General features: G+C 36.9%; 1 protein-coding gene across 1 annotated transcript; it reads right to left on the reverse strand.

The window, feature by feature from the left end:
• Positions 1 to 5,019: 5,019 nt before the first annotated feature.
• On the reverse strand, positions 5,020 to 26,031 carry Uhmk1 (U2AF homology motif kinase 1). Its single transcript, XM_042674376.1, has 8 exons — positions 25,553 to 26,031; positions 24,075 to 24,367; positions 23,254 to 23,445; positions 21,142 to 21,236; positions 14,612 to 14,688; positions 14,377 to 14,475; positions 12,800 to 12,888; positions 5,020 to 11,644 (listed from the first exon to the last, which is right to left on the reverse strand). Exons 1-8 carry the CDS (start codon positions 25,818 to 25,820, stop codon positions 11,498 to 11,500), a joined length of 1,260 nt encoding a protein of 419 aa, XP_042530310.1. The 5' UTR covers positions 25,821 to 26,031; the 3' UTR covers positions 5,020 to 11,497.
• Between the last annotated feature and the right edge of the window lie 1,292 nt (positions 26,032 to 27,323).

Below are 27,323 nucleotides of genomic sequence, written 5' to 3' on the forward strand. Positions count from 1 at the left end.
CAACAAAATAAGTTATTCACTTGAATCCCTGAGTCATGGGAAGAATAAGCTTAGCAACAGCTTCAACACCTACACTGGCACATGATACCCAATAGAAGCCCAGTGGCAGGTGTCAGTGGCTCACACCTGCAATCCTAGCTACTCAGGAGGCTGTGATCTGAGGATCAGGGTTCAAAACCAGGAAAAAGCCAGAAGTGGAGTTGTGGCTCAAAGTTGTAGAGCATTAGCCTTGAGAGAAAAAGTTCAAGAATAGCACTCAGGGTCTGAGTTCAAGCTCCATGACCAATTTAAAAAGAAGTGGAGTTATTAGAGATGAAAAATATGGGTTTACAAAATAAAATTAAAATCATCTAGCCATTAGGGATATTTTTACAAGCAGAAAATGATCAGGATGAGCTGTGTATTAAACCAACATGGGACTTTTAAAAAATGGAATTCCTGAAGGAAGAAAAAGTTTGAAAAGCTCAAATTTCAGCTTAAGTGAGAAGTACAATTAGGATGATTAGAATAAGGCAAAAAAAGAAAACTAAAACAGCTTTCTCGCTCATGTTTATTGTATGTGTACACACATACACAAGAAAAAGGAGGTGGAACTTGTAAGTCTTAACCACTGTGTTTCCACTTGTGGTGAAAACCAGTGTTATTACACCACTCCTCCCCAGATCCTCTCTATTCCTAAGGGTTAGTTAACAATCAACTTCTCTATTCATTTCTTTGGAAAAGAGGAAAAAAATTGAAATGCACATAAACTGACACATGAAAGATTTTGAGTGACAGATTTCATGTTTTCTATATCACAGAAGTGAATCATAAACATTCCCTTGAGGCATTATAAGTCAGTGCTTTTGCACCCTATGCGCCTTATCATCAAAGCTAGCCTCCGGATTCTCTACTGGCTATGACTCAAAAGGCAGATGCACAAGCCCTTGATGGATGTGCAGCAGTAAGAAGAGAGTGCTTGACCACAAGTATGAACCATCTGTGTTTCAAAATTTTCAGGGTGAACTGGCGTTGCTTGTGGAAGGAGCTCCTTTAGAGTAGCTCTCTTGCCACTTCTACCACCCTATTCACTTGGGTCCAGAAGAGTGGTAAACTTGGGAATGGGAACTGAGTATACATGAGTCAGGGCTCTCCAGAGTGATATACCACTAGGATATTATAGATATATTAGATAAAAGATGTGGACATGGAGATACCTAGGAGATCAAATTTATTAGATTTGGCTCACACAATTATGGATATTAAGAAGGCCCACCATCAGTTGTCTGTAACCATGAGAAGCAAGGAAGCCAGAAGCTAGAATTCAAAAGCCAGGAACTGTGCGAGGACCTGGAGTTCTGATGTCCAATGATAAAAGAAGGGTCCCCCCAGCTCTAGAGAGAGCACCTCTCCTCTGCCTTTTTGTTTCTACCTGTAGATTTCATGGTTCCTACCCACACTAAGAATGTATCTTTCTATTGGGTGCTGGTGGCCCATACCTGCAATCCTAGCTACTCAGGAGGCTGAGATCTGAGAATCTCAGTTCAAAGCCAGGCTGGGCAGAAAAATCCAAATGACTTGTTGCCAATTAACCAACAAAATGCCACACTGGAGTCTAAGGGACTGACTAGGAAGAGAATCAAGAAGGACACTGGCACTTACCCGTTGGCAGTTTCCCACATCCTGGATCCTAATCCTATGTGAAGCCTGGCTTCATTGCTAGTCAGATGTGACTAGCTAGTCCAGTGACCTAATGAACAATTCTTATTATTTAACCATTTCAACTAGCAGTACTTTCTGTTTGACTATGGTCAGCTAGAAAAGCTTAAGGAGTGGGGGGGTGGGGGGGAACTGGGTAGGGGGGCAGGGGGAAGATGGGAAGGGATGGGAAGGGGAAACAAAGGAGGAGGCTACAATGCTTGATAAGAAATGTACTCATTATCTTGCCCGTGTAATCGTAACCCCTCTGTACAGTATTTTCACAATAATAAAAAAAAGGAAAGCAGATAGGAAACATAAACCTAAGGAAAGGAGACTGAAAAAACAGAAATTATCTACTTAATGAAGTAATACTTAATGATTCTGAAGAATGTTAGAGACATTTTCTAGAATGTAGAAATGATCATTAGGTGCTGTGGTAAAAAGATTCTTTCTTAACCTTTACAATGATTAAATATGACTAATATCTAAAAACATTTTCAATCTAATAAACTATGACAGACGTGATTTAAATGCCCATATGCAAATCAGAAAATTTTTATTCCCCATTTGTAAAAATACCCATAGCTCAGTGTTTTCCATTTTCACAGGAAAAATACTACTACTGGACAAATGAGATCACTATTGACTTCACTGAAGAAATTGGGGGTGATTTATCAGACTAGCTACAAATAAGGACCAGAATGTCTGAGTCACAAAAATTACTACACTTCCTAGAAACAGTGGCCATGGGATTTTGTCTGGGATTATTTCCAAACATGTGTTAAGCATTATTTGTCTTAGAATTTTGCATAACATCTTCTACTACATGATTACTAAGACATTGGTCAATTATGAGAGTTCTTTGGGCCAAAGTTGTTTTTTTTTCCCTTAAAAGTGACACATTCCTTTAAAATGTAGGGTTTTTAAGTGTAGGTCCTGAAATAAATACTATTTTTTTTTTTTTTTACCATTATTTAAAATTCCATTCCCCTATCCCCAAACCTATATTTAGTGACACTGGGGGGAAAAGACAAGATGTCAGCTGTGATAGCACATTCCTGCAATCCCAACACTTGGGGAAGTTGAGGCAGAAGGATTACAAGTTTGTGGTCAGACTGGGCTACACAGTGAGGACTGTCTCAAAAGAAATAAAAAAAGAGGAACTAAACACATGAACATGGAATGTATGAGATGCAATTAGAAACACATTTTTTTTTTTTTTGTCAGTTGTAGGGCTTGAACTCAGGGCCTGTCCATGAACTTCTTTGTGCTTAAGGCTAGCACTCTACCACTTGAACCACAGCATCACTCCGTTTTTGAATAGTTGATTGGATCCAGATATGCATCGGTGGAGGGGGGGGCACAGGGGTTGGTTGCGGGGGCTTTACTGCTTGGGCTGGCTTTGAACCATGATACTGAGTAGCTAGGATTACAGGCATGAGTCACCAGCACCTAACTTAGAAATATCATTTTTTTAAAAAATGAATGACTCGAGTCTGTACATTTAGTGATTAGTGAATAAATTCCCAAGCATACTTGAAATTAGTTAAGCTTTTGTAAGTAATACACTATTTGCTGTTTTGTCAAAGGTATTTAGGTACTTAGTAATGTAATTCTGTTTCTCCTTCAAGCATAACTGAGAGGTTAAATAATAGAGCCAATTCTGTCCCCTTACGAAGAAAACAAGTCCAGGAGTGTTAACATATGTTAAATTATAAGGAATACATTTAAGTGTAAAAATAGGCCAATTTTAGATAGTTCTAAAGAACACTAACATCCCATAAAATCTTGTAGACACTAATAACAAAAGAAATCCCTGGCCGGGTGCTGATGGCTCACGCCTGTAATCCTAGCTACTCAGGAGGCTGAGATCTGAGGATCGCGGTTCAAAGCCAGCCCGGGCAGGAGAGACCGTGAGACAAGTCCCACGACCGACAAAAAAAAAAAAAAAAAGAAATCCCTGATTGAGTCCTGGGTTGGAGAAAGTTATAGAAGATACTATATAAGGTAACTGAGAAAAATGACTGCCATTATTAGAAATTACTGTACCACTGTCAAATTCTATGGGCATGATAAAGGTATCATTGCTTATAGAGCACTTTAAGGTCAGGTGTCATCTAAAACTTGTAAATGGTTCAGAAAAAGTTATTTTCATTGATACATATAAAGATCACATGGGAGAAAACAATGGCTGACAGTAAGTTGACAATAAATGGAGGGAACACTAGCATCAATGTCCATTATCCTTCCAACTCTTCCTCTAAGTTTTAATAGATGATTTAAGAAAATTGGGAGAATATGCAGTATATGGAAACCCTTATTTAGCAGAGTGGTATTTTCAACCTACTCTATAGCTAAAATGTTTTTTTGTTATGCACTAAATATGATCAACACTTTTCTCTTTAACTTCAACTGGTTCAATTGCTGCTTCATTTTGGATTCCATTCTTACTTTTTAAATGATCCTTTGTCTTAGAACATTTTACTTCAATATGATTTTGTTTCAGGTGATGGTTTATCTCTTAAAAATAAAAATGAGCAACTTACATTATGTTCCTCCAAATATATGACATTAGTCATGAAATTCCTCAAGTAACATGCCAGAGCCCCTCTCAGACAGACAAATAAATAAGGACCACTTCTAAGTTATATGAAATATTTAGTCTCAGAACCTTACACATGTTGTAGAATCTATGGAAAATAGGGCCACCACCTGGGCTGACACTTTGTAACTGACAGCTGTCCGTTATTATTAGTGCACCTGCTATGTCAGTTGGTTCACAGTTGCTATATAAAAACATAGCTTCAGTCAAAATTAGGTCAGTAAATTAAAGCTATCCAACTTGATAAAAGATGCCAAGATTACAATTCAAATCTTCCAACTGTCAATCTTCTTAAACCAGGCAACTTCTATAATTTTCCAAAATAAAAAATTGCATTTCAGTATTGTCTATTTGATTTGCTCCTTCAATAAATGAAAAATCATATAGAAATGCAGTTTAAAGTATGGAAGAAATTTTTTTTTTTTTTTTTTTTGGTCCGGTCGTGGGGCCTGAACTCTGGGCCTGGGCGCTGTCCCTCAGCTCTTCAGCTCAAGGCTAGTGCTCCACCACTTGAGCCACAGCGCCACTTCCGGCTTTTTTTTTTGCTTATGTGGTGCTGAGGAATCAAACCCAAGGCCTCATGCATGCAAGGCAAGCGTTCTACCACTGAGCCACCTTCCCAGCCCTGGAAGAAATTTTTAATGTTAGTTTTTAGTAAAAATTAATAAAATAAATATACTTACCTATTATTACAACTTGAATACATTGTTAGAAATATTTGAAATAAAAAAAAGCAATTCCTTTATCTTTAAGCTTTATTTTATCACTCTTATCAAACACTCACTGGAAAGCATATCAACAGTGCATCTTAAGTCAGTTTACAACAAAACTGAACAAGGCAATTGTGTTTACAGAAAAAAATTTCAGCAAAAAGTACGCAATAAGTCCATTGAAACACAGTATTCATATTTTATAGGTCTATAGGAAAACTGAAAATAAAAGTCCTTTGCTACTCAGAAGAAAAAAGAAATACTAGACTTAATGGAAATCAGAAATTTAGGGATTTGAGAAAAGAACTTCTTGGTACTGACACACATCTATCTACATTTATAGTCCCATTTAGTTAAACAAACAAACAAAAAACTAACTTACAAATTAAGACATCACAAAAAACAGAGAACCACAGTGCCAAGAAATGTCAAGACCAATATGCTATTGACACAACTGGTAGAAATGTTACAGACAGCTATTCGTTGTATATTGTGATATTCTTGTAGTTCTGAGGTGAAGGTAAACCAACAGGAGAGAATACTCCTCTTAACTGGCTTTGGTTTAAGTGATCTTTCACATTTTTAACCGTATCTTCTTATCAAAAACAGCAATCCCATGTTTTCAAGGGAAAATAGTAGCAATGTTTTAATATTCACGACCAATAACTACTCCAGTGCTGACATAGGAGGTCATAAACTTAAGCTTTATGAATCATAATCAGATTTGCAAGAGTGATTAAAAGACAGGAAAAATGGAGCCCTTTTTAGGGAAAAATTCCTTCTACCTCAGATTTGACACTGTCCAAAGGATTATTAAGGAATGTTAAATTACTTAAGATTTTTCAGAAATGAAGTCAGATTGAAAGAGTAAATCCTTCTGGAAAAGATATGAAAGATATGACAGGTTTGTACTTCTGCAAAGTAAGTAATCTACAAAATGAAACTTTCTTTTACTATAATAAATAAACATTACTAAGTTCCATAAGGTGCTGTAACTGTGCAGCTCGTGCATACAAATGTCACCCACTGTATCCAGTGAGCAAAAGGAAACACATACAAGACAGCTGATCCCATTTCTTTCTATCCTTGATGCACATGGATGGTAGTGTACACCAAATACAAAAAAGCTGGGATTTAAATATTTACTTTTAAAAAATTAAGACACATTGAATATGAGTATTTATACTGGTTTCATAAACTCTAATAATTTTCTGGGGGAAATGAGGAATGTGTAGAAAAGGCAATGTTTTTATGCTACAGCTATCAAGTCTGGATTTTTAAAAAATAAATATCATTTTTAGATGATTAACTATATGGAAGATTACTAATAGCAGTAAGAGCCATTTTCTTCCTTCATCTCTCTATTTTTATAATCTTTCTTCTCTTTACTATTAAATTTATCAGTCTTCTGACAACCCATCCTAATAAATAATTCAGATATAGATAATTCAAATAATTATAGAGATTAGTCAATATACGCATGCTTTAGAATACCTCACTACATTTGCTTTTACATACTCAATGTCCTGATATCATGAATATTATTGAGGGGAGATTTTGAGACAAGGCATTTCAAATGTGGGATTTTAAAAAAAGTGACTAAAAGCAATTCTGATAATCAATAGTTTATAGAAGCAAGTAGCTCTGGTTTTTATGTAAGACTTTCCTAAAATGAAAAGAAAAAATAAAAAGGAACAGTTCCAGTTTTTTTTCCCCTGTGAATGACTTATTTTCATTATATAAAGTAGTAAAACAAAATTAGTTCTTTTACAAAACAAAGATTAATGGTCATATAAGGTAAGTAAGAGTGCTTTTCTTTGCCTTTAAAATGTTTAATTCATATACACAGCATTACAAAGAGCCATCAATTTTCTCCATGTTATTGTGGCAGCTACCCAATTTAATGGTAATACTCAGGCAATTATTGGGAAAGTTCCCCTGATTTCCAGTATGCATGGTGCCATAAATGTAACTCATGTTTATGATAATTCTAAAAGGCACAAACTATGCCAACTTAAAATAATAATCCTCATATGTAGTACAAAGAATTAAAAAAGTGCTGAGCTGTAGATGAATAAAATGCAATCACTTTCATGACAAATGAATAAAATGCAATCACTTTCATGATCATTTATAAAATATAGTTTCCTAAATGCTTACTTTATATTTTTGACAGACCATTTTTTCCTATAAAATTACAGAAAAAAATAATTAATGTTGTTTGCCTTCCTAAATGTCCACAGTATTTGCTATAGTATAAATCCATCAGTTATCATATAATTTAAAACAGTGAAAAACACTTGGGAGAGATGGCTAGGATAAAAGCAAGATAAACATAGTGAGTAAAGAATTAAAACAAATCTTTAAAATTCTGGGTATTCTAAAGACATAAAATATGAATGTACCAAAGGAGACTGGTAATCTGGTAACCTTCATAAAATGGAGACACAATGTTTGTATATCCATTGAGAAAGTTAATAACAGTAACTTGAAAAATTACCATCTCAAAATAAAGGTGATTTACAAAGCACCTTGAAAAGAAATGGAAATTCTTTTGGGCTAATTGTGAATAAGAACTGGTCTATATGTGACTATGTTTGACAAAAATAAATTATATTAGACAATGAGAGTGTTAAGATTTGAGAAAGGGACCTCATTTCAAAAAGGGAACATCCAAGGGAGAATTAGATTTACTAGATAACTGAACTTTTCTAACATATATTATATTGGAATAAAATCAAATATGAATAGTCTAAGGAAATTTTGGACTTTTGTATGTTATATTATGTGACTCAATAGCTTTATTCTGAGAAAAAGGCAGAGGTTTAATTACCACTTGGGAGATTTCACCCAAATGAGTTTTAATTTTCCAGGAAACAAAAGGCACTTGCTCAAATCTTTACGCACACATCAGACTAAATATTGTGATGTGATCCCATCTGTACCCTAATCTGAATAAAGCCACCTAGTATGTACTCTTGTATACACCTCGGTAAAATGTATTTTTCTGAGTGTCTTAACTCCCTAACCCTCTTGTTAGAATTACTATCAGTTATTGTGGCGATTTTCATTAATCATAAAAGAAAGCCACACTGAGAAGTACAGCTGATAGAAGAATTAGGTAAGATACACCCAATTTAGGAAGTCAGAAAGTAAGACCTAAGACAAAATGATGCCAAAATGAGTAACCTGCATTTGGTCAATGAACTAAAAAAAAGAGCTATGAAATAGCATCTAAAAAGGTTTTTTTTTTTTTAATTCTGCCTTTAATTCTGATCCTCTTACCAGAACAAAGTCCAGTGTAGGAACAGAAATAAGATTTATGCCTATACTTGTTCTTCAACTTCTTCTACATGGCAGCACTGTTACTAGCAGGTTAACAACCTATCTCAAAACTCTTCAGCATTGGGTACCAAGAGAAAGTTACACACCTCTAAATTAAAATGAAGAACAGGATGAGTAAAACTGTATTTGTGGCTTTTGTTCTTTTATAGCCATAGTTTTGGCTCAAGGTACTGGAAAGGGAATGTCTCTAAAGAGAGATGCTCTGTTGGCCACAAAAGCCAGGAAGACATCCAGTGTTCATAAACGAGATCACTTATTGCAAGGACAGTATTTTTCTTCAATTATTTTAAAATGTAGTCAGCACTTACTTTTAGCTAGTACAATTCATTTCCTTTCTCCTCTAACTATACAGTTTTGCTATCTCTTCCAATTATGCTTTTCAAGAACCCATGTTCCTCTAAAATAATCACTTACTATGCTTTTCCTGGGGCATCATGTGCCATGCACTGCCATGAACAATAAGGAAGAAACTGAGAAGGCCAGAGGGAAGGAAGCACAGAAAGAAAAATCACCTGAGATAAAATTTGCCCCAAAGATTAGGGGTGAAGAGATAAGAACACTTACCTCTTTACCCTGTATCTCAATAAGAAAATTTCTAGGTCTTCAATCATTTCAAAGAATCAAAATTCCTGTGCATACATTTCATACTAAGCGAATCATGAAGATTGTATCTTTTTATATTTGGTTCCAGTTTAGGAAAGATATTAAGATGAAACTTCTTATAATATTAGAGGAGGGTGGGAGGGAATCTGCAAATAACATCTTTGGTAGAATGGGCTAAAAGCTATCAAATGACTTAAATCATAGTAAGCAACTTTCCTCAATTCTGTGGATTTACTATAAAAGTTAATTCAATGCATGGTTATTTAGGCCCATCAATTATTCTCTCACCTCTCTAGTTAGCATCTTCTGTAATAAATTCTACAGTGTTAAACACTACAGTAGGTATGAGTACATCCACAGTAAGGTGGTCAAAGAATACCGTAGGTGCAGCATTAATGTTAGCAGCATACTACACTACTAAGCTTAAAAGCCTACCTGCAATTTCTTTGTAAAGATTTCTCTTCTTGGTTAAGGGTAGGGGAAAGAAGTACATGTGTTAACCTAAAATACTTGCCCTCAAAAGAAATTTATTTGTACTGTGTTCATCAGTAGGTCTATAAGGAAGGAACTCTTCTTGCTAGTTACTGTAGAAATAGCTAGCCATACAAACACTGATGTTTTAGAAAACCTCAGGTCTTCACAGTACCAGTTCTATTTATGTCCTCTGATTCTGACTTGAAAGTCAACCAACCAAATCCACTCCTGAAAGGGCCAAAATAAAAAATAATGGTTCTTCTAAGGGCTCATATTGAGAACATTGCAACAAGATCTTTTGCTAATTCACAAATCAGCCCCCTTATATCAAATTTGGCTTCATAATAAATACTAAAGGAGAATCCTGAATAATTTGATTACTACAACTAAATGTCAGTGATTGTTTGAACATGGTAAAACAATTCTCGAAAATTAAAATTAAGACTCAGTAACTTGCATGATACATGCAAGGGAAGACTACATGAGTAAGCTTTCAGCAGCAAATTTTCATTCAGGTAAGGAAACAGGAAAAAAATCATGATTGATTGTGAACTGTATACAACTTACCGTATTTTTTGTATAATCAGTGCTTCATAAAGGATTCCTAATTTTATATATCTTTAAAGGCAGTTTACCATAAACTGAAAAAAATCCGCAATTATAATTCTTAAAAAGTACTTAATGAAGTTGATTAAAACCTGTGCCTTCACACACTATACTGGCATTGTCTATTCAGGAACACATTTATTGTTATGAATCCTTTAACCCAGTTTTTCTTCTTTCTTTCTATCCTACCTTATTATATCTGTACCTTTCTTTACTTCCTACAGTCAAAGGCAGATGACCTGGGATGCTGTTCCTCTACTGTTTCTTCAGCTAATGACAGAGGCAAAGCATTGGAGGAGAAAACAAGAGTACAGGGGAGGCAGATAAGAGGCAGAATAGAAGAAAAATAGGATCCTTAATTATCCACTTTGCATTTTTTTCTTTTCCCTTCACTGTCCATCCAATTTCCTTTTTAATCCACACTGCAATTTTTTTTATCAGAGTAAGTAGAATCATATCTTGAGAGATCTTACAATTACAGAAGATTCAAGACAAAAATAGATAAGCCAATCCAGAGACTAGACTGAAGGATAGAGTAATTTATATGTACCACTTTTTGTTTTTTTTTCAATTACTTAAAGAGTTTCAATATAACCCTGGTCTAGACTCCAATTTATTTGAAGTCTCTTAGGAATGAACTATTTTGTCATTTACATTCTATCAGTCAGACCAACCATCAAAGGAAAAAAAAAACACCAATATTCTAAATATTATAGCTATGGAACGGGTAGGAAGGAGATGGGTGTAGACTGTATTAGCTCACAAGATTCACACTATAAACAACACTGACTCAAATTTTCTCTAATCTTTCACACTTGCATACCCACTCAAGCATACATACTAGACATAAAAATTGTGCAAGATCAAGCATCAGCTTTCTATTTAAAAAGCCTTAATAATAATTTAAAAAATGTTGATAGGCTCACTGCAGTTTCTTTAAAGGAATATTAAGTACTACAGTACTCCCTTAAAAAAATTCATAACTCAGTGTTAGGAACACAGTGGGTAACTGCTGCTTGACAATTACTTAACATTATTGGGAGCATTCAGTGCCAGCTATGGATATCAACAATAAGACCACCTGACAACATAAAGGAATAATCTGTGATGTCACCAACCCTAATGAATTTAATATTCACTATGATATCTAACTGATCCTTGCTTCATGATCATATGAAATAATTAATAACTCTTTAGGTTACATAATGAAGAGCAGCACCTGCCCTACTGCACGAGAAGAGGTTTCTCACATGGATGCTCTAGAACCCCTCCATGGATAGCTGAAAGGTCTTGTCCTACTCAGTGCCAAACGTTTGCAATGCAGTCACTGCTTTGACACTGGCTGCACACTGGAAGGATTAAATAAATGTACAAGTACCCCCTCTTAAAATTGCAAAGGGATGCTCCTGCATTCAGGTGTAGAATACAATAATCCAGGAAATGGAAGAGGAGAAACAGGAAAGTCTTAGGTTACTGATTAAAGCAAGGTTTGATACAGATATCCCCTCTTGTAGGCACTCAGCGGGTAGAATGTAGCCACAACAAACTTCCCATCAAACATCCTTCCAGTCAGCAACTTCTGAGCAGCTTTGGAATCACCAGCATTTGCATACTCAACAAAGACCTAAAAGAAGATAAAGAGGGTGAAGTCATATCATTTCCAAAGTGATTGTTTTGCAGCCGAGCCATGTGCCATGCAACCATGTTTTGGTAGATGAAGGACCATATAAGCCACAGTTGGGCTAAGACTATAATAGAGCTGAGAATTTTGCATTGCCCCGTATTTTTTGGTTATCACAAGTGGGCATGGGAGAAGAATTTAGTGGGCAAAAAGGAGGGATAGGCTGCTAATCAACTTATACAGAGCAGCACTGTCAACAAAGACTTATGAGACTGAAATATTAATGACGGTAAGACTACAAAAGCTGAAACACACAATATTCTGTTTCTCAAAAAATAAAAGTACTAGACATAAGATTTTGAGCTCTTCCTTATATAATTTAGAATTGCAGTTATTTAATGAAAATGCTACAATTATATTTCAGTCCATTACATTTTGTAGATGAGAGTGAGGATCATCAAACCCTAGTCACATTGAGACTAAAATTCAGGTCCTGTGGTACTGAATCGAGCACATATCCTTTCTTTAATTATTGCTAGGTGATCATAGGCTCACAACGTAGCTACTCAAGAAATTAAGATATAAGATCAAGGTCTGGAGCCAGCCTGGGCAGACAAATCTGAGAGATTCTTATCTGATTAACCATCAAATCTTGGTGAGGCTCAAGTGGTGAAGTGCCAGCCATGGCAGAAAAAAAACAACTGAGAGCATGAAGCCAAGAGTTCAAGCCACAGTAATCAATCAATAAATCAATAAATCTCTCTCTCTCTCTCTCTCTCTCTCTCTCTCTCACACACACACACACACACACACACACACACACACACACACACACACACACACACGAAACTAACCCAATTGGTTTTGGTTTTCTATTCTAGTTTGAATAAACTGAATATTTCTCTAGCTGAACCTGACCTAAATTAACTAATGTTTTAATGAGTGACATTATTTTACAATGGTTCAAAAATAAATGAATTCTTTAAAACAACAACAACAAAAATAAGTATTAAGTGACTGACAGAGCAAACATACTGTAGAATTTTAGGAAAAATAAAAATCATCCACAACATGAAATTCTCTATTCTCAGCAAAATGTTTGTGTACAATTTCCTACCAGACACGTCGTAATAACCTCTATCTAAAATAATCACTTACTTGTCCTCTGCCAGGATTTTCCTTTGGAACAAGCAGAGATACCACTGGTCCATATTTCTGACATTCTTCTTTCACATCTTCTACAACATCTGCTTATTAAAACATACAATAGGAACTGCTCAGATATAACCAATAATTCATTACTCAAAAAATTTTTTTTTGTCAGTCGTAGGGCTTGAACTCTGGGCTTGGGCTGTCTTCTGAGCTCCTCAGCTCAAGGCTAGCAGCACTCTACCACTTGAGTCAGAGTCACTTCCCATTACTCAAAACTTTAAACCATCAAATAGTATACTAGGGAGTACCCAGGCCCCAAGTTCAAACACCAGGACCAGCAAAAAAGATAAAGAAAAAACAATATTGTGTATACACTTAACGTGCATATTTCTCAGTTGATACTAATAAACTGCTGGGTCAAAACTAACATGAATTAGTAACTTCATCTAAATTATTTCTCCAGTGATGCATGAGAGAGAGTATCTGCTTTCCTGTATCCTATATCAGATGTCCTCTTCATATCAATGTGAGGGGTGATAAACCCTACAGTTTAATTGGTAGCCCTTCTCCCTAAAATAAACATTATCAAGTGCTGGTGTAGTGGCATATTTTCTTTCATATAGGCTATATTTCACCTTTACTATCTCTTGGCATAAAATCCAAATTCTTAAAATAGCGATCAAGTCTGTAAATTACATGTATACCTTGACTACCTCATTGGCTTTAACCAATTGCTTTCCAACAGATACCATAAGATATAGTTATACCAACTTGCTGTTCTCTGAACATGCTGCACTGTCTCCATGTTCTTTTATTTCCTCCCTAATCTCTCAAATTTTAGCTAAACAACTAATTTCTGGGCTCACATTATACCCTATGCAGCAAAGCCCCTACTGATCACTCAGATCAGGTTTAGTTCCTATTCTCTCTGCCCCTTAGATTACCACTCTCTATATTATCACAACTGTAATTATGCCTTTCTTGTGCTAAAAACAGGAAACAATCCCATGATGACACATAGCAATATGTCTTGGATAAATAAATGAGTTGTTAAAAATACAAAGCTAAAGGAACAAATAGAAAAGCACAGCAAACGGCTAGAAAAGACAAACCAAAGAGATAGAAATTGCTGGGGAGATTATGTCTTCTTTGTTTGGTAAAATGAGATGTACAAGATTTAAAAGGATTTTATGAATCAAACAGTGTTTTAGAGTCAGGCGCTAGTGTCTTGCCTGTAATCCTAGCTATTAAGGGGACTGAGACCTAGAGGCTTACAATTTGAAGCCAACCCAGTAGAAACTCTAGAAGACCTCATCTCCAATGAGCCAGTAAAAGCTGAGCTGAAAGTATGGTTCAACTGGTACAGGCCAGCCAGGAGCAAGAAAGCTGAGCAAGAGCTTAAGGACCTGAATTCAAGCCCTGGTACTGGTACCCATACCCACAGGCATGAATACACATATATCACTCACTGACCTCATTTAACTTTCCTATAAATTAGATAAAACAAAAGAATGTTAGAGTACATCCATATGTTCTAGAGTAATTAAGAAAAACACACTAAAATATAATTAGGAAGCACTGACCTTCATATTCCTCTTCATTTTCAAGATAATCATCATCCAGCACATTCAGCAATCTTAGCACTGGAGTAGGGAGCATCACCAGATCTTCAATATGAGGGGCTATTAAAAGTCATTATAATATGGTTAAATGCAAACCCTCCCAGATAAAATTATAAATATCAAACAAAAGGGCCTTGGAATATAATTTCTAAGATAGCAAATGACCAGGAAAAGTAGTAAGACATACACAACTTACCAAAAGGAATGCTAAAGAATGGACTGCACAATGCCATTTCAGCAGGAATCCTTCTGCTTGGATCATCATGAAGCATGCTAAAACAGAGAAAAAGTACCTTTAGAATTACTGTCAAATAGTCTGAAAATGCAATTAGTAAAGATAAAACTCTCTGTGTTCATCATTGCATTAACTATTAACATAGGTTACTGAACCATTCACTATAAACAAAATAAACATGGGCCAGATGCAGTGGCTCATACTGTGATTCCAGCTATTCTAGAAGCAGAGATGGGAGGAGCATCATGGTTCAAGGCCATGCCAAATAAATATAGCAAGATGCCCATGTCAACAAACTACTGGCTCCTGGCAATGTTTTTGAATTAGTGATACATTAAAAAGTGATCCAAAAAAGGCAGACAAGCTGGGCACTGGTGGTTTATGCCTGTTACGTTAGCTACTCAGGAATCTGAGATCTGAGGATCACAGTTCAAAACCAGTATGAACAGGAAAGTTCATGAGACTCTTATCTTCAGTTAAACAACAAAAAAGCCACAAGTGTGGAACCACATGTGGCTCAAGTGTAGAATGCTAGCTTTGAGTTAACAACAACAACAAAAACAACAACAAAGAAAACAACTCAGGGACAGCGCCCAGGCCTGAATTCAAGACACACACACACATGCGCGCACACACACACACACACACAAACATCTAGACAAAGATTTGGAGTGATAGTTAAATTTAAGAAATATTATTTAAAAAATGAGTAAATAGCTGGGCACCAGTAGCTCATGCCTATAATCCTAGCTATTCAGGAGGCTGAGATCCGGGGATCGTGGTTCAAAGCCAGCCCAGGAAGTAAAGTCCATAAGACTCTTATCTCCAATTAACCACCAGAAAACTGGAAGTGGTACTGTGGCTCAAGTGGTAGAGTGCTCACCTTGAGCTGTAGAGCGGAGGGACAGCACCCAGGCCCAGAGTTCAAACCCCACGACAGTCAGACAGACAGACAGACAGACAGACAAAGACACAGACACACACACACACACACACACACACACACACACACAGCGCGCGTGCACCAATGAGTAAAAAGAAAAGCAAGTGGTAGGAAAACTGAATTGTGACAATTTCCCTTAATTATAAAGCAACTAGATGTAAAACCAAACACAGATAACATCAAGAGCAAAACTATAAGAACAAAATACATCAATGGCAGTAGGGCTTGCATGTTTCAGAATCTATAGGTAAGAAAACCGAGAAGGGCTGGGAATGTGGCTTAGTGGTAGAGTGCTTGCCTTGCATGCATAAAGCCCTGGGTTCGATTCCTCAGTACCACATAAGCAGAAAAAGTCAGAAGTAGCACTGTGGCTCAAGTGGTAGAGCTCTAGCCTTGAGCACAGACAGGCTCAGGGACAGTGCTCAGGCCCTGAGTTGAAGCCCCCGGACAGGAAAAACAAAAACAAAAAAAGCGCTGAGAAAAACAAGAGTATACCTAACAAACCATGTAAAATAATCCAAAATAGCCAACAGATAACTCTTGAAAGCACAGCAGACTACTATGAAGAAAAACAGCTAATATTACAAGGGCTTATCCATTTTAAAACCAGGTGAATAAAAGGGATCTTCTAAAATTTACAGAAGTTGGCGTAATCGAGGCAGTAGTCCTCTTCAAACTAGTCTGTCAGAGTATTCACCCAAGGCAAAATCCCACCAGTGAGAAAAAATCTTGGGAACAGAATCCAAGTTGAGGAAAAAAACAAAACCAAAGAGAACAAAATGCCAGGTCTGGGGGGTGAGGCGGGGGTGCTTAGGAAGGGAAAGTTTTATTTTGCTTTGTGAGAGAGTTTTGCAAGCTAGTCTCAGATTTGAGATCCTCCCTCTTCAATACTGGGATTACAAGCCATGTCCTATCATGCCTAGTTTTTTTTTTTTAACAATACATAAAAACAACAAGAGTGTAAAACTAGAAAAACTAAACTAATTTGACCACGTCTAAGTTTCAGATAAAGTAACAGAAAAAGATTAAAACAACAAAAAAAAAATCACAAAATATCTCAATGACTTGCTTGCTAAAAATTTATAAATGAACAGAGATGGCCATCATAAACGATTTCAAAATAAAAGATTTTTTTAAAAGAATATTTGAGACAACAACATAAACTCAAATTAGAAAATCCCCCAGACTCATTAATTAAGAATTAGAAAATTTACGAGGGTGAATAAAATGTTAATAAAAAATAAAAATAATTAGAAACCAAAAAGGATTTCACAAAATAAGATTGGAAATGAAAGGATGTGGTTCTAGGGGTCAGGTCCAAGGCCTTGCTCAAATTAGGCCTGTGCTCTACCGCTGAGTTACATCCTGAACTCTTAAGTTTTTGAGGCAGGGTAACTATGTAACCCAGGCTGGCTTGGACTTAATTCTCCTGCTTCAGTCTCCTAAATGCTGGGATTACAAGAATCTGCTACCACACTGGATTTTATCTTTTTAGACACTTTTACTTGTATTGCATTTTTTTTTCTTATACTTAATACTGATACTTTTCTTGACTAGGTCATAGCTTTCTTCTCTTCTCCTCTTTTCTTCTTCTCCTGATAGTACTAAGATATGAACTTAAGGTAACTCACTTGCTAGACAAGAACTCATCTAGTTGAACCACACACCTAGTGCTTTTTGCTTTATTTTTTTGTAAAGAGTCTTGTGGGATTTAAAAAAATTGTATTGTTATTATGATGTACAGAGGGTTTAGAGTTACATAAGTCAGGTAATATCAGGGAAAGAATACATTTTTTTTTTTGGGCAATGTCACCCCTCCTTCCCTTGTCCTTTCCCAGTTTTTCCCTCCTATCCCCACCTACAAGTAGGTATTGTGTCTATTACCCAAAGCCAAAATCAAACCACAATCTTTGGGCAGCTGGAATATACTTGTGAATCATCATGCCTAGCATGTTCTTTGAGATAAGGTCTCACTAACTTTTCACTTAGACTGAGCTCAAACCAGTATACATACTCTCCTATCTGCCTCTCAAGTAGCTGGGATTAATAAGGTTTTCTTTCGCCTAGGTTTTCTTTTGGTTTTTATTGCTGTTGTTGTTTTAAGTTTCTCCTTTCTACCTTCTATGTATCTGTATTACCAGTGCTCAGAGGTAGAGAGAGGTAAATGGATAACAAGTTTAAGGACAACCTGGCCTACACAGTAAGGCCCTATCTCATAAAATGAACTGAAATGAAATAGCTTTCTCAAACAAAACAAATGATTTGCAAGTGAAATGCATACCATGTTTCTGAGAAAACAGAAACTATCAAAATCAAGATACATTTTGATAAAATTGCTAGACTTTGAAGAAAAGGTTTCTACATTTAGACAAAAACCAAGTGACTTGTAATGAAAAGACAATTTTGAGCAACACTCAATGTCAGAAGAAAACAGAATAACTTGCTTCAGATATTTAAGGAAAGAAAAATGTATGCCAAAGAATTGTAAAGGGAGCTAAAAATACTTTCAAGTACAACAAGCACAATCATTAACAAACAAAAACTTAAGAAAAATTAGCATTTCCTTGAGAAGATTAAGGATAGTACAAAAGGTAGAGACAGAACTAAGTAATAAACAGTAACTATACAGCTACAGGCAGAACCAAGACTAAACGAAAGGTAATTAAAGCAGACTATGTACAATATATAATAGCTACATAAAATGATAGAACTACAATTATTTCAAAATAAGAGAATGGCTAGATGCAAAAATAATTATTTGATGCAATCGTATTAAGAATACTATTACTTTGAGATTATTTTATGTGTAATATGGAATAAAGCCAATTAATAATACAAAATTCTAGAATCCTGGCATCTCCTTTGTCCTTAAGAACCATGTGTGGAATTATAATGTGCAAAAGAGAAATATAAAATAAAAATATAAAAATAAAAGCAAAAACTCTGTGGTCTTGACTTCCAATTGGAAATATCAGTAAAAACTCTATCCATTTAAAAGGCCTAGTAATAATGGCCATACCAGCAGCAATGAGTGGTTTTAAAATCCCACTATAGGGCTGGGAAGGTGGCCCAGTGGTAGAGCGCTTGCTTTGCATGCCTGAAGCCCTGAGTTCGCTTCCTCAGCACCACATAAGCAAAAAGAAAAAAGCCGGAAATGGCGCTGTGGCTCAAGTGGTAGAGTGCTAGCCTTGAGCTGAAGAGCTGAGGGAGGGACAGCACCCAGGCCCCACGACTGGACCCCAATAAATAAATAAATAAACAAATAAATAAATAAATGACATCCCACTAAATGTATAAATGTCTAAGATGAACTGGGAAAACTTGAAAAACACACAGTAAAGAAGTTCTCTATACCTTCCAAAACCCACATTCAGAGGTCCTTCCATTCAGAAAAGATGTAATGATTCTGGTTTCAAACAGGATAATAATGGCAGTGGATTGAAATACATCAAACATGTTTAAATCCCTTAGCTTATAATGATATGTTAAATTATAGAAAAGAGAATGAACATCTTTGGAAGATGACAAGGAATCACACTTCATTAGCTTAAAAATTAGCAAAAAAAAAAAAAAAATCAAGTATTTATTTTGATAGAAGAAAGGACCTCTAGATACAAAAAGAAAAGCAAAAACTCTTCAGTTAATCAAATGAAGAACAAATAACTGAAGATTACGGCCTTACTATAATCCTTACAAAGCACTGCATTTCAGTACTGAGTAACAACAGCCGGTAACTCAGACTACAGATAAACACATCATGTGCCATCTAATGGAAAAACACAATTCCATCTTTAGGCTTACAACCAGAAAAACATTCTAACTCTTTGGATATAACTATCATTTTAAAAGAGCTAAATGGAAATATGTGAAATTACTCTGATCCAATCAACAAACTTTGGCCTGTGGAAAAATTTTCCTAAGTCAACAACCCAGGTTATACAACAGGTAAATTACAAAGGGAAAAAGGGAAGAGATAGAAAAGGATCTTTTAAAAACAGACATAAATACATTTCTTTAGAAGAGAAAAACTAAACAACAATTTAAGGATGCATGCTTGGGTAGTGAAACTACAATTATTGAAATCAGCACAGTGGTTAATTTTGGGGAGAAAGTAGGGGTTTAAAAGCTTGGGATGGGATGCAGCTAAAACATCTAGGATAGTTGGCAGTTTGATTGCTTGATTTCAAGAGAAGCTACAATCTTCCTAAGGACTCAACACACAGCACATTCGTTTTACTAGCACGTTCAGTAGCTATGTTTTATATGTCAATAGAGTTCAATTTTCATATACACACAATATGCAGAAAAATATCTTAAGGAAATACACCAAAATACTTTGTTTTTAATCTTCTCATCACAATTTTTCAGTAGCTGTTTAGCACTATTTGTATTATGGGAGAGAGAAGCTTTTATTACACACACACACACACACACAGGAGAGAGCAGCTATTACACACACACACACACACACACACACACACACACACACACACACACACACACACACACACACACACACACACACACACACACTGATATACCTGGACGAAAAAACCAAAAGAAAAACAACAAACTCAGTAACAGGACTTAAATGATTTGACTTCCAGGCTAAAATTCATTATGTAAGTTTACACTACACTACCATCTCTTCAATGAGAAAATGCAACTTGTAATATCTGCTACTAACAGTAATTTCAAATATATTTGAAAAAAAAGAAAAAAGAAAAACATATACACTAATCAGTATGTGAAACTGGTAAGATTCAAATAAACTTTATGGATTATACCAACGTCAACTTACTAGTTTAGGTATTCTATGAGGCTACCACGGAGAGAAAGTAGGTGAAGTTTGGACCTCTTTTTAACACTTTATATGTCCTATGATTATTAATCAGTTATAGGATCAATACACAAAGAAACTGTAAAGAAAAGACTGACTCTTTCTTTGCTGGCATAATATCTTACTCATTTCTAGAGCATATTGATAAGACACCTGCCAATCCTTTGACAACACATTTTTAAAAATACACAATCTTGTTTTGATGTATTCAAGTATTAGAAACAATATTCATTCCAGAGTTTGATGGAGTATTCATTTAAAATTTAATTAAAACTTATTTTCATCAAATGGATTGTTTGTTCAGGCTGTAAAAAACTGTTTAAAAAGTTATTTTCCATCTAAAACTGGGCCTGGGGAATAAGCCTGTAATCCCAGCATTGGGGAAGCTGAGGCGGGACGATCAGGAGTGCAAGGCCACTGCAGGTTACATGGCAAGACTAAAAAACAAAGAGATGTGCTTTGGAACTCATAATGAACAAAGGAGCAGTCCTGAAGGTAAGTTTTGTAAAAGAAAATACATATGTTTATGAGAAGCAAATATTCAAGCTAGCTTATATAGGTTATCAAAACTAAAACTCCTATTTAAATAAAATAAAATATCTACATGATCAAGCATATCAGAAATAACAACATATAAATATTCAGGAAAAACTCCCTCAGGTATTAAGTATATGTAAAGCAAGTAACAGCATGTGTAATATAATATACCTTTTGATAAGGTCTCGTAAGTGATAGGCTGGAATTGCAGCATTCACCACTGCTTTACTAGCAAATATATGATCAATAATAGCAGAACTGTTTGCCTAAAAAGGGGAAGAAAATTGTCTTAGGTTATTCAATTCCATTTGGTAAATGAATGAATAAAAGCAAAGTAACAACATTAAGATTCAGTTTAGTGTAAAATGAGAAAAAAAAATGTAAGAGTTGATGCCTCATCATGAGTCTTCAATTGGTTTTTTCAGACAAAAAAAGCAATCCACACTCACTGAGAAAATGATAAGTATTAAAACATTGTATGTGTCCCATTATTCAGTCTAAAGGTTCATGGTTTACATTTCCTCCTTGAATTTTCTGCTAACTCTGTATGTAGAATTGTATCCATAAGTAAAATATGTGACACCATCATTATCACTAAAATGTATTACATACTTATCATGGTAAAAACTCAGTATCATTACTTTTTTAATCTTGATATTCTCTAAATATATATTATCATAATCATCTCTTTACAGAAAGTAAAATACAACTTAATGAACCCAAGTAAGTAGCTTAGCAGGGAGTGCAAATAAGATATGCATCTAGTAGTTGATTTCAGAGTCCCTGCTCATACATGTTTGGCAAATTTGCCTCTGTAGGAAGTGATAAAACAAAGTAACGATGTTTTAACTAGAAAGTCATATATTCAGGGCTCCATTAGTACATGTCACACCTCCCAAGTCCACACAAAATTGAATGTTACCTGCGTCTGATGAGATGTGGGACAAGCAGATACAGTCCAAAGAATTTAAAGATTGTGGGAACAGGGTGAACTAATCCAGCAGTGATACTCACTAGACACTATGTTGGAAATGGACTATACAACTTGGGAGGGAGAGGAATTAGGAGGGGAAAAAACTGGGAGAAAATGAGGAAGGGGTGACACTGTTCAAAAAGAAATGTACTCATCTGACTTATGCAACTGTCATCCCTCGTACATCATTTTTATAATAAAAATGAAAAAAGGGCATTAAGAACAAAATAAGAAAAAAAGAATTTAAAGATAGTAAAAAGCTAAATGATTGACCCATATATGAAAAAAAGAATTTAAAGACAGTAAAAAGCTAAATGATTGACCCATATTTGAAAAAAAGAATTTAAAGATAGTAAAAAGCTAAATGATTGACCCATATTTGAAAAAAAGAATTTAAAGACAGTAAAAAGCTAAATGATTGACCCATTTTTGGATTACCACTAAAGAAGAATATTTAAGCCTCATTTGGAAGTCCCAATGATAAAAAAATAAAAAAAAAGTAAAAAAGGGCCAGCATAGCTTGTGTAAAGCCTGGAATCCTAGCTATCTGGGAGGAAGAGATGGTCATTAAATGCTATCTGAAAAATCAAACTAAATGCAAAGAAAACTACTAGGATAGCTGAGCATAGTAGAGGGCTGACCTAGCAAGAACAAGGCCCTGAGTTCAATCCCTGCCAAGATAGCAAAAAGATACTGTGAAGGCAGCATTTTTTGGCAAATAATAAACTTTAGGTATATATTAGCATGTTTTTCCTGGGAACTGTTACACCAGAAATCACAATCTAGGAGTTTAAGAGCTAAAACTCTATACAAGCCAGGTGCTGGTGGCTCATGCCTGTAATCCCAGCTTCTCAGGAGGCTGAGATCAGAGGACTGTGTTTCAAAGCCAACCCAGGCAAGTAAGTCCATGAGACTCATATCTCTAATTATTACATATTATAATTATAATTAAGTATATTATCTCCATGAAGTATTATGAAAAGATGATCAATTTTACCAGAAACTTCTGATTCCATTAATTCCTTAGAATCTAATGTAACTAAACAAAGGAAGTCCCTTTTGCTTCTTTGAGAAAATTCATTTGAACATTGTGTTAAATGCTTATTATATGCCAGGACCCAGGCTAGAAACAATGAGACTGCAATGGCATTAGATTATAGTATGGGTATAAGCAGTGGCATTCAACTTAGAATAAGTACAGAAAAAATATGAAGGAGAGGATGCAACTGAATTCTCTGACATAAATCATCACAAATGAAATACAATGCTTTTAAATTTATTGAAGACAGTGAAACACTAGTGCAGTTTACCTTCCATTCCTGAGATCGGACTGTATGTTTCAGTTTCATTCCTGAGAACATTTCCAGTAAAATGATTCCTAGGCTCCACAGATCAACAGCTGAGGTACATTCTGTATCACTCTGCAGGCCAGCTTGGGCCAAGCAATTTTGAAGTTCTGCTTCTGGAGCCCGATACCCGTCTGTCTGAATATACTTTACATCCTAAAGAAGATAAGTAAGTATTATAATCCATAAAAAAGAAACTCACTTTCCATCTCTTCTAACAAGGTAGTAAGTCATTTCCAAAAGGAATGTCAAAAGTTTTTAGTCCTTGGTTATCCTAATTCTTGTGTTCTTTAACTGGGCAATTCTCACGGGCAACCTGTACAGTGTCTGTATGGTCACTTATAAACAAGTCTTCAGATGGTTCCTTACCTATCATGTACTGATGATAAAAGAAAAAAAAAAGGAGGGATACTGCAAAGAGTTGATAAGGCACAGGAAATGAAGGATTTACCTGAATTGCTACATACATTCTGCCATGAAAAAGAACCCCAACACTGAAGACATTAAGAACTATAACTCAACAAATAAACCAAATACTCATAGAATTTAAAAAGCATTTTATGTAGGCTAAGTACTGAGTTCAGACTTTTCTTATGCCCTACTAGCACTCCTTACCTGACCAAAACAAATGCCATTTTTCAGAGTAACACTGAAATTCTTTTTGATTTTGATCCTTTTTTATTCATTATTCTAGATAGAACAGCTCTTTCATCCTTACTGTTTGATAATATTTGGCTTATTCCACCAGATTTTAAACATAAATGGAAAGAAAAGGTACTTCTTACCTGATTACCTTCTTTGAAGCTTAGTCCAAAGTCAATGAGTTTAAAACATTCATTCTCTGCACTCCACAAAATATTACGTGGTTTGAGGTCTGCATGGACATAGCCTTCATGATGAAGAAAAGCAAGGGCTTCCAGAACATCTCTGGCACAATGCTGTATCATCCACATTGAACAACCCTGGTGACTGGAATATAAAAGCAATTCCGATACACTCACATCCAGGAGTTCAAGCAACAGACACCGTGATGGCACATTCGGAGAGAAGTGAATTGTAAAGACTCCATATAAAGTCACTAGAAAAAGAAATGAATTATATTCCTGTAAAAATCAGAGTATATAACTATAATATATAAAACCAGGGTAAATAACTATAATAAAAATTTAAGATAGTCTTAACTGAGGATAACTGATAAGGAGGCAAATGCCCAGTATTTTTCCTCATGTGTAAGATCCTTGGAGAACTGGGTTATTCTAATAGAACGAGGCAATCCTCAACAGCTTCGAAGATATTAAACAAGGCACAATGACTTCAACTGTTTCACCAAACATTAAATGGTGAGTGAATTTTCATTTAAGTGACCAGTAAAAAACTAAAAGTCCTAATTTAAGTTACTGTTAAAAAATTGAAGATTGCTTTTTGACCCAAAATAGTATTTTACGTCATGAATATTAATAGAAGAAATTAAGACTTTTCAGATATTGTAGCATGATCTTGAAATTCAACAAGTCCTGAGGACTGCAAAATGTTTCTCTTCAATACCAAGTTTATGGTGACACATCATTTAGCAAGCTACAAAGAGAAATGCTAGTGTTAAGGAATTCCCTAACATGGTGTTATAAAAAAAAGGTTATTCTTCAAATTAAATATAAATTATACTTGCCAGAAAGGAGCAAGCCATTGTATATTATTTACAACCAAAGTTACAACGAATTATAAGCTTTCTGATGGTGTAAATGGCAAGACTATTTTCACAGATCATCAGTGATCATTGTATATCATGCATTTCTGAGTATCTGAGTCATGGAAACAAGCTTTCTACATCAAAAGCAGCCTGCCTAAATTTCACACTTCTAGGAAGACTCCTATGTAAGATCGACTCATTTCCTCAAAAATCCACACTACATGTCACCAGTTGTCACCTATGTGAGTTACCAGCATTGATTTCACCAGCCTAGACGAGTTCCCATTTTCTACTGGTCGGCAAAGGCATGACAATGTTCACTAGAGACGTAGCCCTCTACCAAAGGCAGGTCCCCTTTCACTACGGAAAGGTATCTCTATGCAAATGCGCGTAGCCGCTTAAGAGGTCATGTGACAATGACAAACCGGACCACCAACTCCGGGGGACCGGATTAGAGTGAACGGAAGATGGGAAAGGGGGCCTGCGGCCGCGGCTAGGCAGGACGTGAGGCCCGGGGGGAGGCTGGCTCGGACCCGGACCCGGACCCCAAGCGAGAAGGAGGGCAGCGGCCATTACCGATGTTCCTGTGCCCCTGCAGCTGCTCCAGAGCCGCCCTCTCTTTGCGGAAGCCGTACTCGGCAGCCGAGGCGGCGGCCCCGGTAGTCCCGGGAGGCAGGAACTGCTTGAGGGCGCCGGGGGGCGAGCCCGGGGTGCCACAGCAGCGCACCCGGTACACGGAGGCCGAGGAGCCGCTCCCCAGGCGGCTCTGTACCTGCCACAGCCGCCCGAAGGCCTCCAGGAAGCGCGGCGGCTCGGCGCCCCACGCACAGCCGGACCCCGCCATCGCCGCGGGCTGAGGGCGCTGGCTGACACGGCAGTGGACCGCACGCCTGGGGCAGGCCGACCGGGCCCGCCGTCACATCCCCGCGCGCCCGACCCGCGGCTCCGCAGGGAGGGGCCTGCAGCCGCCGCACCGACTCCCTCCGGGGACCTCAGGCTGCCATGACAGCGGAAACCGTCCTGCATCCGGGGGTCCGTGAGGCCGGAAGTGGAGGAAGAAGAGCCAACCAGCCCGGCAGGCCGAAGGAGGCGGGCCCAGGAAGGGCGGGGCCTCGAGTTGGCGGAGCCTGTTTTGGAAGACCGGGTTGAGGTGATACATTTACTTATTGGTTTATTTATGATCACAGTCTGAGTCCAGCCCATCAGCAGTGCACCAAGCTCCCCGACACTTGTGGCTCGCCCCGCCCAGTGGCCAAGCCACTGTTGGTTAAGTGGGAGACGCTCAGGCCTCTGTTGTTTGGATTCGGTTTCAGGCAGTTTCTGACAGGTGCTACCCAGGCCTCCACAGGTCCTATCGGATTCACTGGGTCAATGCTTCTGTTATCCCCATTTTTCAGAATAGGAGAAGTAGGGAGAGACTTGCCTAAGGTCACACATTACATAGAAGAACTAGGATTTGAAACTAGATTTGAGTGATTTTTAGAGGCCCTATTTTACACAATTCTTTTCATTAACTTGCTTTTAATCCGGATTTTTTAGTGATTATTGAATACACAAAAATGAGCAGCAAACATGCAGGACTCAGCCGGGCGCCGGTGGCTCACGCCTGTAATCCTAGCTGAGATCTGAGGATCGCGGTTCAAAGCCAGCCCGGGCAGGAAAGTCCGTGAAACTCTTATCCTCAATAAACTACCAGAAAATCGGAAATGGCGCTATAGCTCAAATGGTAGAGCCAGCTACTGGCCTTGAGCTGAAGAGCTGAGGGACAGCGCCCAAGCCCAGAGTTCAACGCCCATGATCGACCCAAAAAAAGCAGAATTAGTGCCATGGCTTAACTGCCACCCAAGGAAGAAAGCTGAGTAAGCATGAGACCCTGAGTTAAACCCAATTCCCAGTACAGGCAAAAAAAAAAAAAAAAAGAAAAAAAAAAGAATGATTGCCAAAAGAAAGGATTTAAATTCTTGTATTCAAGAATTAAGGGATTCAAATTCTTGTATTCCTATTTTCCTGACATACACCTCTAGGGTTAAAGAAAACATTCAAGGAGGAAACTAAGAATTCCTAGATGGAATCACACAAACCTGAGACTCAGATCTTGTTGGAAAGAAGTTTGGGTGTGGGTGATGGAAATTTGCTGGGGTCTTGGTGGTCAAGAGCTTTCCCCCTAGGAATTCTTACACAGATGGTGTGTATTCTGTAAAGTGAATTCTGTAAAGTGTTGCCCACGTTACTGGCAGCCACATCAAAAAGGAAAACTAAGCATTCTACAACCAGGAGGAAAATCTCTATTCTCTCAGTGTCCCTCCAGTGTCCTTTATTAACAAGGATTACTGGCAATGGAGAAACA

The sequence above is a fragment of the Dipodomys spectabilis genome, unplaced genomic scaffold (assembly GCF_019054845.1).
Source record: "Dipodomys spectabilis isolate Male_0828 unplaced genomic scaffold, ASM1905484v1 ptg000019l, whole genome shotgun sequence".
NCBI classification, from domain to species: domain Eukaryota; kingdom Metazoa; phylum Chordata; class Mammalia; order Rodentia; family Heteromyidae; genus Dipodomys; species Dipodomys spectabilis.